Here is a 13,236-nt window from a genome sequence, read left to right on the forward strand (position 1 = left end):
CATTTATACGTCATACAACGTCTTCTCTGGCGATGCGTTAAATGGCTACCATAGTAACTGGTGTTACTTTGAGTCTGCTCACATTGCCCCCCATTCAGTGTCTAAATCGATGACGTTTTCGGGGACAGGTCACCTTATTCAGGAGTCAAAATGGGTCAGAATTCGTACTTGTAACTTTAGTTTTGTAAACTTGTAACTTCATGGTCGCACGTGAAGGTGGGACATTTGTGTGTCTGTCAGGTTTAAGTTTTACACATGCACAAAATATTTTTACAACTTCAACATCTTTCTGACCCTCATTTGATCCCACAGTGTGCTTTAAGTTGAAAGCTTGAGTCTCTTGATTTAATGGCTGAAACTGTTACTGAGCAGCTTTTAGTTTATGAAGATGAGGGATCAAAGCTCTTAAAGGAATAAACTCTGCAGTTCAGCATCCCAACAGAAGAATGGAAGCAGCTCAGAAAGGAGGCTGAAGCTGTGAGTCGGTGGCTCAGGCAGATACAGAGCAGCTTGTGGTAGCAGAGGGAGGGGGTTCAACTCCTGAGGATGCTGATGGCTTTTATAAAAGGAAGGGCAGGTTGTTCAGCTCAGAGTCGGCTTGGCTTTTTGAAGCCAAAATAACAAGAGAAACTTTAGGATTCAACCTTTCAGGATGCAGTTGAACAGCTCAGGCTGTTGGGTGAAAGCTTTGTGCCTCTGAGAACGTGGAAACTATGATCACGGTCTTTTAAAGTTCAGCAAAGATGATCAGAAAGAGTAGCTCAGGATGATGGGATGCTACCTGGGGTTGGACTGCTTATGGGTTCAATTCCCTCAGATGGTCTGTGGACTTCCAGCTTTCATTCTTTAAGGAATCTAATCATCGTTTCTTTCAGGGATAGAGACCAACAATCCCTTTAAAACAAAGTGCTAAAGGTATGGGCAGATAGCTCAGACTGATAAAACAGTGAGCTGCTGTTTGGAACAGCTGCAGAGGCACCTCTAACTGGTCTCCTGGCCGCTGGTCTCCTTTTTGCCACCTCTGGATTGTTGTTATTGACGCTGCTGCGTCTGTACGTCATATGACGTCTTCTCTGGCTATGCCTTAAATGGTTACCGTAATAATTGGTGTTACTTTGAGCCTGCACGCATTTTCCCCCATTCAGTGTCAAAATTGGGGACGTTTTCGGGGACAGGTCACTCTAAACGGCGACTGTCCCCGGAAATCGGGGACGTCTGGTCACCTTATTCTATATTCTGGAAAGTGACGGCTTTATCCATGTATTTGTAATTTTATAGGCAAGAAAAGATATAAACAGCTAAAGCTTGAATGTGCTGTTTTGAACTTTAATCCCGTTTTATTTCTTCGATAGTGTTTTCATTTCAGTATTTCTCCAGACATGGAAAGCATGGAAAATTTTCTTTTTGCGCGTTTAGGTTTGATAGGTCAGAGGTTATCGGCTAATTAGCATGTTAGTGCAGCTGAGTGAAATAGGAAAAAAACGGCTGCGAGTTAACCGTCGCAAACTGCCTGGCGTTTAACAGGCGAAACTTCTGAATTTTGCCGGATTTTCCTCCAGTGAATGATTTTGTAAAACATTCATGCGAAGAGGAGATGAAAAAAAAAACTTTTATGTGGTGGAAATTTCAAATAATTGGATACTACAGCGAAAGAGGTGGTGTAACGGCTGATTTTGTGACTCGGCAACATGGCGGCGGGCTTGATGGTCCAGGTGAGTTTCCTAAATGTTAGCAACTTGTAACATATTGCTGCGTACAAACCTATTGCTGTTAAAATGATGTCTATGAACATAAGTGTTACGATAAAGTGTTTTAATAATGTATAAAAATGGGCTTTATTACCCAACAATCTGTATCTGGTTCATCACAATTGATTCGGTGCAACTGGATGGGTGTTCCGAATAAATTCAGCTTAAAAGCTATTAAGTCTGTGTCAGGCTACATGTGATGTAGCTATTTGTCAGTGACTTTGCTGCAGGTTGCGAACAAACATGGAGTAGACAAACTTTTGTTAAACCATATCTTCATAGCTTTTTGAGGTATTTGAGCTTAAAGTATACTGATGTCTCTGCTTTTTGCATCAAGGTAAAAATAATTAGGCAAAACAGTCAGGACAAAAACGAAATATTGTAATAGAAACTTGTTAGACTTGAATTCTTTATAGAGTGCATCTATATATATATATATATATATATATAATTACTTTAAGAATGCAACACAATCAGTTTTTACACTGAAGCCTTTCATTTCATTTAATTAAAATGAACCAAATTACTTTATTAGTTAGCTTATTACTTTATGTTTTCTTAAATTAGAGGAAAAAGGCACCCTAGATCGGTTTGTATTTGTAATTGTGATGCCAGTTAATCTAATTTTTCAATTCTCCAATCCTGGGAATAGAATGACTCGAATAACCAATTTCATCTCAGAATCATTCACATATTTTTCTGTTTCTTTATTGAAATGGCTTAAAATCTTAATGAAATGATGGGTAATCCTAACCCATACTGTCGATCTGCTCTAATAAATTTTTGTAACTGCGTCATCTGACAAAACCACCATTTAAGAACCTTAAAGGCGACGTCTGTGCAGTGAATTCAGTTGTACTCGCATGTACCATAGTACACAGTCACACAGCATCAGACATACTTTGCATGTATACTGGGACTGTGGTCTGATTAAATGGCTAACTGTTGCTAGACTCAGTTTGCTGGATCTGATACTGCCTGACCAAACTGGCTTAGTTAGAGGCTTTTCTACTTCTGTATTTGCTTGCTCTGATATTTTAAACCTCTCTCAAATGTTTCTGAGCTTGTAGGCTTTCCGTTAGGTCAGTTGGGAGTGCTGTATTATGGGTTGGACTACTGTACATCCTCACATTCGTATCTGTTCATTTGGGCCACATTCAGGTCTGGAAGTCTGTTGGCCACACTCTTACAGGCAGATTTAATATAGACAATATTTCTGGTGGTGATGTAAGTTTCACTGGGCTCAGTAATAATGTTCATGACGAGTTAATCTTTAAAATTTGCCACATTTAACAAAATTACTTACTAACCACTGATCACCAGGAACGGTGTCTGGGTCTCACTTTCTCAGCCTATTTGATTCACAAGCCCCTTATTGTTGCTTTACAATGTATAGTGTCATTTCAAAGCAGTCCATGGCGACAGATTTAATGATTTAAAACGCCACAGGCCAAGCTAACGACATAATTCATTACAGCCAAAAAGAAGTTGGTGTGCAGGCGGATCCTTATGTCTTAAAACTACAGCGAGCACGAATATGAGCACAAGCTCGGCCCGCTACTTTACTGGGCTGAATCACAATCTTCCTCCGTTTAAGGCAACTGGCTGTGATCGGTACAGTTCACCAGCTCGTCATCTCTGTTTAGGAGCTCGATTCGGCCAAACGAACTGGGTAGAGTGCTGCTTTTTGCCCCAGTTGCTTGCACAGAAACCTGTTCAACAGTCTGACTTTAAACTCATCATGTGGTACACATTCAAAGACTTCCTACACCCCGAATGTGACTTTGTGCAAGCTGTAGAGTTTTATTTCTCCTCCTTTCAGAAAAAAAAACGACATCCTGTAAGAGCAGCATCTAGAATCACAGAGAACCTCCTGCTTGTTATTTCTAATTTCTGCAGTGACAGTGAACGAAGCAGCTGTTAATGAAGTGCCAAAACTCCGGATCTGTTCTGTCACCTCTGTGAGCTGCCCTTTAATAGGCCCCGAGTGTTTCATACCAAGCCATGCATGTTTCCTGCCTTTAAAACTGAGAGGTACAGCCCCACTGATTATTTCCTGATATCTCAAAACAGCAAAATCAGAGAACTGACTTCATGCTGATTTGATTGTAAGATCTTTTCATTTGATCAGTTGTCATAAGTAGCAGCTTTTTGCTGTCGTGATTTTAAAGTTTTGCATTCAAACAGCAGGTGACACTTCTCTTACGAAGAGACACATGATCTGTGTGTTTTGTGCTGAAAGCATCAAACGACACCTACAATTATTCAGTTTACGTGACCTGTGCATTATTTGTTCCTCAGAACTGGATGTGGAGCGAGGTGGAAATATGTTGTTATCCACTATAAGGTGGATGTCTCACAGGGGGGAAAGTTGCTGTTTATTGTGAGCAGAGAAGGTTTTTAAGGCTTTATTAATAGACCGATTCAGTTGGCGTATCTTTACTCAATCACATCAGTTATTTTACTTCTCATATCAGGGTTGTTGTGTACTTGTTTGAGAACAAGGGAAAGACGGGCGTCATGATGGATCTGTTGCACATGCTGGTTCTGTTTTTGCAATCTCAAATAAGTGTTACTGATGTTAATTTTAAAGCGGTATCTGTGCAGCAGCTTTTACTCGGCCACAGTCTCCCGTGAGGTAAAGGAGGATTTTACAGAGTAAATAATACTCAAGTTTATGATGACGTTGAAATGGTTATATGCAGAAAGCAGCATCTCTAAATATTCCTAATAAAAGTAGTGGTTGAGTAACAAAACACAGCTTTTTTTAATTAATGACAACTTTTTGGAGGATCGGTGCACACGATACAAAAGTTTTCCCCTCATTGGTCTCTTGTTGTATCTAATCAGATATTTCTTGTTATGTGACTGCAATCATTCAATTCTATCAACACAACTAATTGAGGTCCTGTTACATTTGCCCTCAGGTTGGCGGCAGAGAAGCACACGTCTCCTAGCACGGATCAAGGTTGGTCTTTTTATTTTATTCCACATAAAAGAAATACAGATAAGTCAGTCATTTAACTTTTTATTTTTCTTATGAAATGTAGATGTTGTGGACAGACGGTTCACAAAAAACAAAACAACTAAATCTAAATATTCAGACCCTTTGAAAACAGCATCACAACATAGAGTCCTTTATCTAGATTTACTTTTATACTATTTTGTTCCTTTAAAAACAGTAAAACGTGCCTCTTATTTTTTTGTGAGCGTGAGGAACAAACAGCTTTTACAAATGACTTATGAAAAGACCAAAAAAACAACTATTTCCAAAGGGAAACAAATATATTCTTAAAGCACGATGCCACAAGTACATTCTTTTCCCAGCAGAGACAAACAATTAAATAAGCACTTTGGTCTTCGTCCCCAAACACTCTGAAGATGATTATCATTTATATAAATGAGGCTGGTCAGCAGAATGCTAACTCGTCATTTATGTCAGCATTTTAATCACGTTTTCTGAGGGCGTCATAACTTCATGTACCGTGTTGGACTTAACTTCAGCGAGTGATGTGAATTGTCAATACAATAGAAGTCCGAGCTAACAGCCACTTCAATTCCAAACACACAAACTGTCACGCAAGTGAGGTACAAAAAGAAAGAACTCAGACATTGAAATAAGGTGTAACTTTTTCTACCGCATGTCTGCTTTAAAGTGCATATTTTCATTCACGTACAGACTTGTTTAAACTGCAGTGTGACACGTGAGGCTGAATTGATCGAACAGTCTCGTACAGACGGAGGAAAACACCAGGTTGTTAATCTAATTGCTATTGCTATGAGAGATTTAACCCATTAAGACCTAAAGAGTGTTTGAATACAACGTCCTGAAGGTTTTTGGAGAAACTTGACAATATATCACTCTAATTTGTAACAGGTTTGAGAAGGAGAAGAATGTGCCTTTTCCGTCTTAATGGGTTAAAAATGACACTCTCATACATACACAGAAAAATAAACCCTGTATATTTTACGCAGAGGCAAACTGAGTCAAAAACAGCAGTTTAAAGAAAAACTGCAATTTAAGGTGAGATTTACTGAACAAAAAGCTCTATGATACCTTCGGAGTTTGTTTTACCTGCACATAGTCATAAGCATGCTATGAAATTGTCCTCTTAAACGATGTAATCTGAGGAAAAGTTATTACATCTACACATGTATTGCTGGAAATACTGCTGAATACACTATTTGGGGGGTGTTTGTTTCTACATACCATGTATGCATTCACGTCTCATTTTACTGGGGCCATGTTTCTGTAAATCAGCTGACTTCAGGATGATTGCAGGTATACACACGGGAGCTGATATAAATAGAAGATTAGCTGTAAATTGCTTAAAGAATTGTCTTTAAATTCTTATCTACCAAATATAAATGTATTTAGATGGGTTTTCTGCACATAATGACACTTTAACTACGCTTTACTGCATATATTTAGAGTAATTTTTTTAGGTTGGAAGAAAACAGATGGACACGCATCTTAAAGAGTTTAAAACTTAAAGAAAAATTACTCAACATAAATAGCTTTCTGTTTAAGCAAAAATAAAAACAATTTACAATAAAATGATTGCTGGCCCATCAGCATCTCAACGCTTTAAATTTGTAAATGAGTAAAAAAAAAAAAAAAAATCTAAAATGCATCTGAGAACCCAAACCGTCACAGACTGATAAGTTATTACTAATACTTTTCTTATTCAGGTGAAATATAACTGTCCTGTGTCACAGAGCACAAATGTGAACAAACTAGAACTCAAATAAACCTTATGTACAAACACTGAATGGGTAAATAAATAGATTTTGAATTGCACAAAGTGGTAACATTGAAAGTCAGAGCACTCGGATATGTTGAGACAGACGTGCAGTTTCTCAAGTTACTGTCATGATTTGATCTTCCAGAGCTGTGAACAAGATAAATATATACATTAGATACGATAAAGGCAGTAGCAGTTCTGATATTTAAATATTATAATCGTTTTACCTTCAGATTAAAGCCTAATAAGTCAGATATGACTCCTGACACAGCAGACAGGATGACCACCTGGGTGATGTTGTAGAGCAGAGGGTTCATCGTCAAACCATACAGCCTGAAAGGAGTATCCAAGTCCTGCAGAGAGGAAAACAGGGTTTTAGGAAATCTTAACAGTTACAATGAAGATGTGTGTAATGAGAATAATAGTAGGTACCTTGAGAAGTTTGGTAGCCAGTTTTAACACATTGTTGACCAGAGTCAGCTCCTCTTTTTTATTTGGCTTTTTCTCCATTTTCAGATACAGGTTGATCTGTGAAACACAGTGGATCAGTGTGACAGTCTGAAGGCATGTTTGATGTAATGCATGTTGGTTTCTGTGTACCTGTTCAGTGAGCAGAATCGAGGTGTTGCTGTACTTCTTGCTGGTTTCTGAGCCCAGAGTGACGAACCTGAGCAGGAACAGAGACAGGCTGGAGCACCAGATCACCAGCTCCCAGTTATAGTGACACTCGAGGAACGTTTCGTGGACGTGGAGCAGCTGGAGGAAAGAGGTTTGTGCATCCGTGGGTTTAGATCAAATACAGATGTGCATAGAACTGCAGTAATAACTATAGCCGGTTAACTCCAAAATAGGTTAAATTAATCTCTCAAACTGTACTGAGAAGTAACTCTTAGTGTTTCCCAACCCTGGTCCTCATGGCACACCGCCCTGCATGTTTCCCTGCTCCAGCACACCTGATTCAAACGAATGGGTCAGTTTTTTAAGCTCTGCAGAAGGCTGAGGACAACCCATTCGTTTGAATCAGGTGTGCTGGAGCAGGGAAACATGGAAAACATGCAGAGCGGCGTGCCTTGAGGACCAGGATTGGGACACACTGATCTAGATCAGCCAGTGTTTGTTCTTTAAGTGCTCTGGTGTCAGTTTTACCCACGTAAACATTGTTTATTTAGATGATTTTAGTGAATTATTACCGTACGACTGTCTTATTGTTGCAATACATGTTCTCAATTCATGGATTTTTATGTTTGTTAGTGAACTATTCATTCATTATAGTTCTTGACTATGTATGGATACACACACACCTCACTTTAACTACTGACAGATGCTGCATGAGATCAGCCCATAGAAGTAACCTCACCATCCTAAAAGCCTCACTCTGATTTGACACCCTCAGAAATTACCTGGGCACAGCAGATGAAGACCACCGACAGAGTGAGTAGGAAAGCAGACGACACAATGACATCCACCGAGCGCTGCGGACCCCGTCTCTGCAAATTATTGGAGATTAGTACCCACTGCAGTAAAGATGGAAACTAAGGTAACAAATGGAACACGGTCGGTACCTTGAGGTAGGAGCGTAGCAACAGCCACATTTTGATGTTCTGAACTTTCTTTAATCTAAAATGTGGAACTTCAGACTTCCTGGCTCTGCGGGCTGAAGTCAGGTGACCGAATAGCTTGGCAAACAGCAGCCTCTGAAACACAAATTTGACAAACCGTAAATATACACTAACAGACTACTAAGAGTAATTGATCAGGATTTAATTTTCGCACCTGTTTGTAGGTCCTCTCTGCTACACTGAGCAGGAAGAAGAAGAGCCATATAAGGCAAACGCGCACCAGGAAGCTCAGCGTTACCATGATGATCACCAAGGCGTCTGATCCAGACCCGCCTCCCAACGCTACAGACAGCAGCTCATTGGCCGAGAGAGTCGTCAGCTGATCCAGGTCACGGTACTGAGCCAGCCTGCAGAAGGTTAAAAAAGGAAACGTCATGTTGATGCTACATTTTAGATGGTTTGATCGTTTTCTCCTGTAATTCAAACTGTAGTACCTGTAAGCAAAGGGCGTGAGTCCAAGTGTCACTGAAACCAGGTTGCCAAAGACCTGGTAACCAATACCAGGAGTGTAAAGATTCACCTGAACATGGAGACAAAACCGTCATTCTGATTTTCTCATTAGTGCTGGAGTCCTCCTCTGATGGCAGAAAGTGTCACTCACTCTGTTCATGATCATGCCGCTGATCTCCAGGACAGACATGTCGGCCTTCTTGCACTCATTTCCCTCCCACACGATGGCGCTCACTCTCTCCAGGCCGGGGTTGGGGCTGTGCAGCCAGGGAACGTGGCCCTGCAGGAAAAACACACAGCAACAATATTCATGAATTGATATGAAGACGGCTCACACGTTTTTTTTGCAATCTGCATTCTTTGAAAAGTACGCTTACAGACCTGATGGAAGGGGTCGTCTCTGTATTCCTTCTTAGCAGGAGGACATACAGGTGTTCCTCCTCCTTCTCCCTCTGGAGAAAAGAAAAAAGGGTTAGTTTCCATGAGCTAACGTGAACCAGGACAGGCCATTGGAGTCACTTCAGCAGCACCTGTCTCTGAGGTACATGATGATCTGCACTCTGCACAGTGCAGGAAGTCCTCCCACATCAGGTCCTCAGTTTCCGACTCATGTCGAGTGCTCTCTGAGTCCTGTGTCCTCAGACTGGAACATCTGGAGCTACAGCTGGTTCCAGATTTGGGGACGTCCTGACCAACAGACGTTTATCAGTTTTAAATAGCTGTGACTCATTCCTGTATAATTGATGTGAATTAAAATGTGCATTTTACCTCCACAGCATAGTGTTTCTTGTAGTGGTGTGTATTCTTGCGGTTTCGGAGCGTACAGTCACTATTCATTCTCTCTACTCCCCTGCGGAGGGCGCTGTAGGATGCCTCAGGGTCCTCCTCACTGGACGCCTCATCTGACGCTGGGTCCTTAAAAAAAAATAAAATAAGGCAAACATCCATGAAATCCAGACAGTTGTTCTCTGGTTGTCTAATGCTGAAACTGTAAATGAATAAAAAGTTCAATAATTACCTTATTCCCAGTGGCCATCAGCAGGCCTGAGCTGCGGGCTGTGTGAGCATGTGTTGGCTGGACCTGTGAGGTCCAGCACACCTCGTCGGCCCTGTTTAATACGTCACATCGCTGTTCGTGGAGCTGAAGCCCCTCCTCGCTGCTGCGATTGGTCACTCGGCCGTCCAACGACACATAGCCGTTATCCGTCTCTGTGGATTTATCAATGGAAAGCTTGGACTTCTTAGATCTGCAGGAGGAAGCAAGGCGAGTGATGGATAGAAAAAAAAAAAAGACAGTGACAGGTAGCAGGGCAGTGAGTATAATTATTACACTTATCAAATTCAGTCTCTAAAGCAAGCATGCAGCAACAAAATAAACCAAGATGCATTTAACACAACACTGTGGAACATCCATAACAGAAATGAGATGTTTATGTGACATGAACACTGAATGAGTGCAACCACAGCACCATCTGCAGTCAGATAGACCCTATAGTCAATGTGGGTCACGTCAGGAATTCTAAATAATCAAATCTGTTATTAAAATCAGAGATAATTATTAGATCTCCTTAAAAACATTAAGTGACAGGGGTACGAGTGTGACAGGAAAATCAATGGCTGAAGTAACTAATCAGAGATGTTCAACACTGCTGCAGTCTGCTGAAAGCCGATTGAAGGAGAAGCACGGGCGGAGGCAGCGGCTCGAGACATTAACCCGTTTTATCATTTTTAAATTAAACTTAACAGAAGTTTTTTTTTGTTTTCAGCCTAGAGCCGAGCCCCCTCCCCCCCATGCTTCTCTTGAATGTAGCTTATTCAGCAGGATATTTAGATTAAAACAGCTGCAAAATCCCTCCATAGCTCATAAGTAAATGACAGTTTTAGTGCTGCAGGTCAGCATTTGCACAGACTGAAAAGTTTTGCTCTGAATTTCTTCTTTTTGGGATTTAAACATAATAAACATGGAGGTGTTGGGATAAGAGAGGAGAGGATGTTGCAGCTAAAGAAGCACAGCTTAAGTCGAAGGCAAGGCTGGCCCTCTTTCAGTTTAAGATACAGATTCAAAGATTCACGTTTCTTTTAAAATTGACCGATTTTTGTGTGAATAAAATGATTAATTTGATTAGTGTGGCAGTTTTCCTGAAGCGCAGCCTTGTCTTTGTACATCATCTCATTGTAGGAAGAGGGGAAATGAAAATACACACCCAGCTTTACAGATATCATGCCAGAAATCTTGGAAGAAAGCGCCCAGGCTGTATGTGGTGCTGGCTGAATGGGAATGTGGCGCCCCCTCCTGTGTGTTATCGGTAGTGCTAGACCCGTCGCCTTCCCTATGCACCTCCATCTGAGAGGCCTTCCTCAACTTCCTTCAGTTTGGAAAGAATGGAGGGTGGAGAGAGACTTATAGCGGACCTGGTGACTAAGAAGTCTTAACTACAGCAGTGTGTCCACTGGGAACCTGGCTGTGTTTTCTCTGTTCCATTGTGAGGTTTAGCACTACAAACTTAGACAGCAGCTTCAGTGTCATGATTCACAGGTTTGGAGCTTCAAAAGTTGAGCAGTATGAAAACCGGCACCCGCTGGACACAATGGCTGATACAGCAGATTTACTTTTTGGTTGTTATTCTGCAAAAGTTGACAAATTCATAAATTCTGCAAAAACATGCATTTGAAAAGGCAGAGTGGCTGATTTAAAGACGTTATTAGACGGTATTGGTTTGTGTTGCAAATGCAGTGACAGGATTCAAACAAATGTGAGTGTAAACACATTTTATATGGTCTACTTCTGCAGAACTGCTCACAAAAAACAAAAGGCACACAGGGAAAGTGTAAGAAACTGAGCACCGTCTATCCAGCTGTTCTCCTCAGTCACATGGGCTGCACTGCGTTTTATTTTCTACGAGGAACGTGACAAAATACGATTTCCATCCGACTAATTTTACTTAAGATTTTGTGCAAACAAAGCAGCTGCGCATTAATTCACAAGAAGGAAACTGGTTTGTTGACTCACCGTGACGCCAGCCAACGTGTCACAGTGGACGCAACACTCACCGTGACGTGATATTGGGAATGTTGTCATGGCAACAAAGTACCTGCGTTTATCCTCCCGTCTGCAGCTGAAGTACTACTGCACCGTGATTAAAATTGTTCCTGCGACTTTTTTTGGTCTCGAAGGTTAATCGCTCGAGAAGAACGATCAAGCGGCAGAAAAGCCGCGGCACAAAATCTTAAAGCTTCATTATTGCTGACTTGACCTTGCATTTACTGCGATGTCTGTGCTCAGATGAATACACCAAGAGCCGTTTAGTGACTTGCTTTCATACTTTAAGGTCTCACATTTAATGTGCTAGTGATGCATTAAATCCTGCAGTCGGAGCTGATTTTACTTCATTTCTGTGAAACGAAATGTCTGAGGGTCAGATTAGGAAACTAAAGACTTTCCCAGAATCAAAAATCAGCTTCAATAATAGTTGTATTTTTCTCTCTAATCTCTCAGGAGGAAGAGATCAACTGTTGATTCAGCTAAAGAATGAGAGTTATTTGATCTCCTAAAAGTCTTCCAAAACTGGGGCATGATCCAATTTTCTTCCAGAGTCTGAAAATTGTCTTCACATATTTGTGAGGCAGACACAGCAGATACAAGCTTTGAACTAAGAAAGACAAACTCCATATCTACACACAGCAAATAAAACTCACACACACTGAAGTCTGTCATCTACAACCAGTTACACAATTTATCAGGGAGAGATTTTATTTCAGTTGCATCTTTTGTTTGAATTTCTTGAGTTTGGTCATGATTGATTAAATAACTTGTGGTGAACTCTCCATGATAAACGAGGTGTTTTTGACCGAGAACAGAAGATGATTCATTAATAATTTCATTCATTTTGTCTCATGGTTTCTATTTCCACTGAATACTCCCTTTGTCGCCTCAGACTTTCCTCCCATCTCCTCCCTTTTTGCAGAGGCACTTCATTTCTTGGGACTCTTTAGCTTCAATTCCTTCACCCTATCTTTGTAACTGCCTCCTCTTCCTCAGTGTTTGTACGTGTCCTTGTCCACATGCGTTTCATTTTCTGGTTACATCACATATCTGGTTACCACCCCTCACTGTGCGTGTACTTGTCCTTACCTGCGTCTCTTCCCCCCGCTGCTGGAGGCGGGTTTCGGGGTCCTGGTGGAGACGATCTGACAGTGGACGGTGCCCAGCAGCAACATGAGCCAGATGGCTCCAAACACTTCTGTGGTCGGGATCCCATGAGGCTGAGGGATGATCACGTACAGGACTGCAGCTGCCACTGTGAGAGATTCAGAGGTTAGTGGAGAGTTTCTACGTAGACTCTAGTGTTAAAAGAAACTGCTTTTACTGTAGAGTAACAACATGGTGTGTTTAGTGTGCGACAGTACGTGGGGAAGTGAGTGAACAGGAAGGGTGGAGGGAGAGATGAAACAGGGCCACATGATGTAGGTGGTGGAAAACACTGCAGAGTGTGTGTGTGTGTGTGTGTGTGTGTGGCCCCGCTTTGCTCTATGCTGGCACCATATGTGGATGGTAAAGAAAACAGATTAGATGGAACTGTCTTGTGAACCTGGTCTATTTTAAAAGGTTTCACAACTTTAAATATGAACTATATGGAAGAAATTAAGCCTGATTTAGCAACTGTAAAGTGTATC

The 13,236-nt window shown here is 41.2% G+C and overlaps 1 protein-coding gene across 5 annotated transcripts in view; it reads right to left on the minus strand.

The window, feature by feature from the left end:
• Positions 1-4,773: 4,773 nt before the first annotated feature.
• The window catches only part of LOC140282595 (protein PHTF2-like), a 30,589-nt gene continuing 22,126 nt past the window's right edge, over positions 4,774-13,236 (minus strand). For 4 of the 5 annotated variants that reach the window (XM_072377081.1, XM_072377078.1, XM_072377079.1 and 1 more), the window contains exons 7-21: positions 12,695-12,860; positions 10,767-10,928; positions 9,581-9,809; positions 9,331-9,477; positions 9,093-9,249; positions 8,944-9,014; positions 8,714-8,842; positions 8,547-8,632; positions 8,267-8,459; positions 8,056-8,187; positions 7,894-7,980; positions 7,094-7,249; positions 6,926-7,021; positions 6,721-6,846; positions 4,774-6,640 (exon numbers count right to left, since the gene is read on the minus strand). In XM_072377081.1, coding sequence (XP_072233182.1) covers positions 6,620-6,640; positions 6,721-6,846; positions 6,926-7,021; positions 7,094-7,249; positions 7,894-7,980; positions 8,056-8,187; positions 8,267-8,459; positions 8,547-8,632; positions 8,714-8,842; positions 8,944-9,014; positions 9,093-9,249; positions 9,331-9,477; positions 9,581-9,809; positions 10,767-10,928; positions 12,695-12,860 — 1,958 coding nt within the window. In that variant the 3' untranslated portion in view covers positions 4,774-6,619. The remainder of the gene's footprint in view (positions 6,641-6,720; positions 6,847-6,925; positions 7,022-7,093; positions 7,250-7,893; positions 7,981-8,055; positions 8,188-8,266; positions 8,460-8,546; positions 8,633-8,713; positions 8,843-8,943; positions 9,015-9,092; positions 9,250-9,330; positions 9,478-9,580; positions 9,810-10,766; positions 10,929-12,694; positions 12,861-13,236) is intronic. The other variant, XM_072377082.1, reaches the window with a different exon arrangement.

This window comes from Leuresthes tenuis, unplaced genomic scaffold (assembly GCF_036924035.1).
Source record: "Leuresthes tenuis unplaced genomic scaffold, fLeuTen1.0.hap1 SCAF_23, whole genome shotgun sequence".
Lineage (NCBI taxonomy): Eukaryota > Metazoa > Chordata > Actinopteri > Atheriniformes > Atherinopsidae > Leuresthes > Leuresthes tenuis.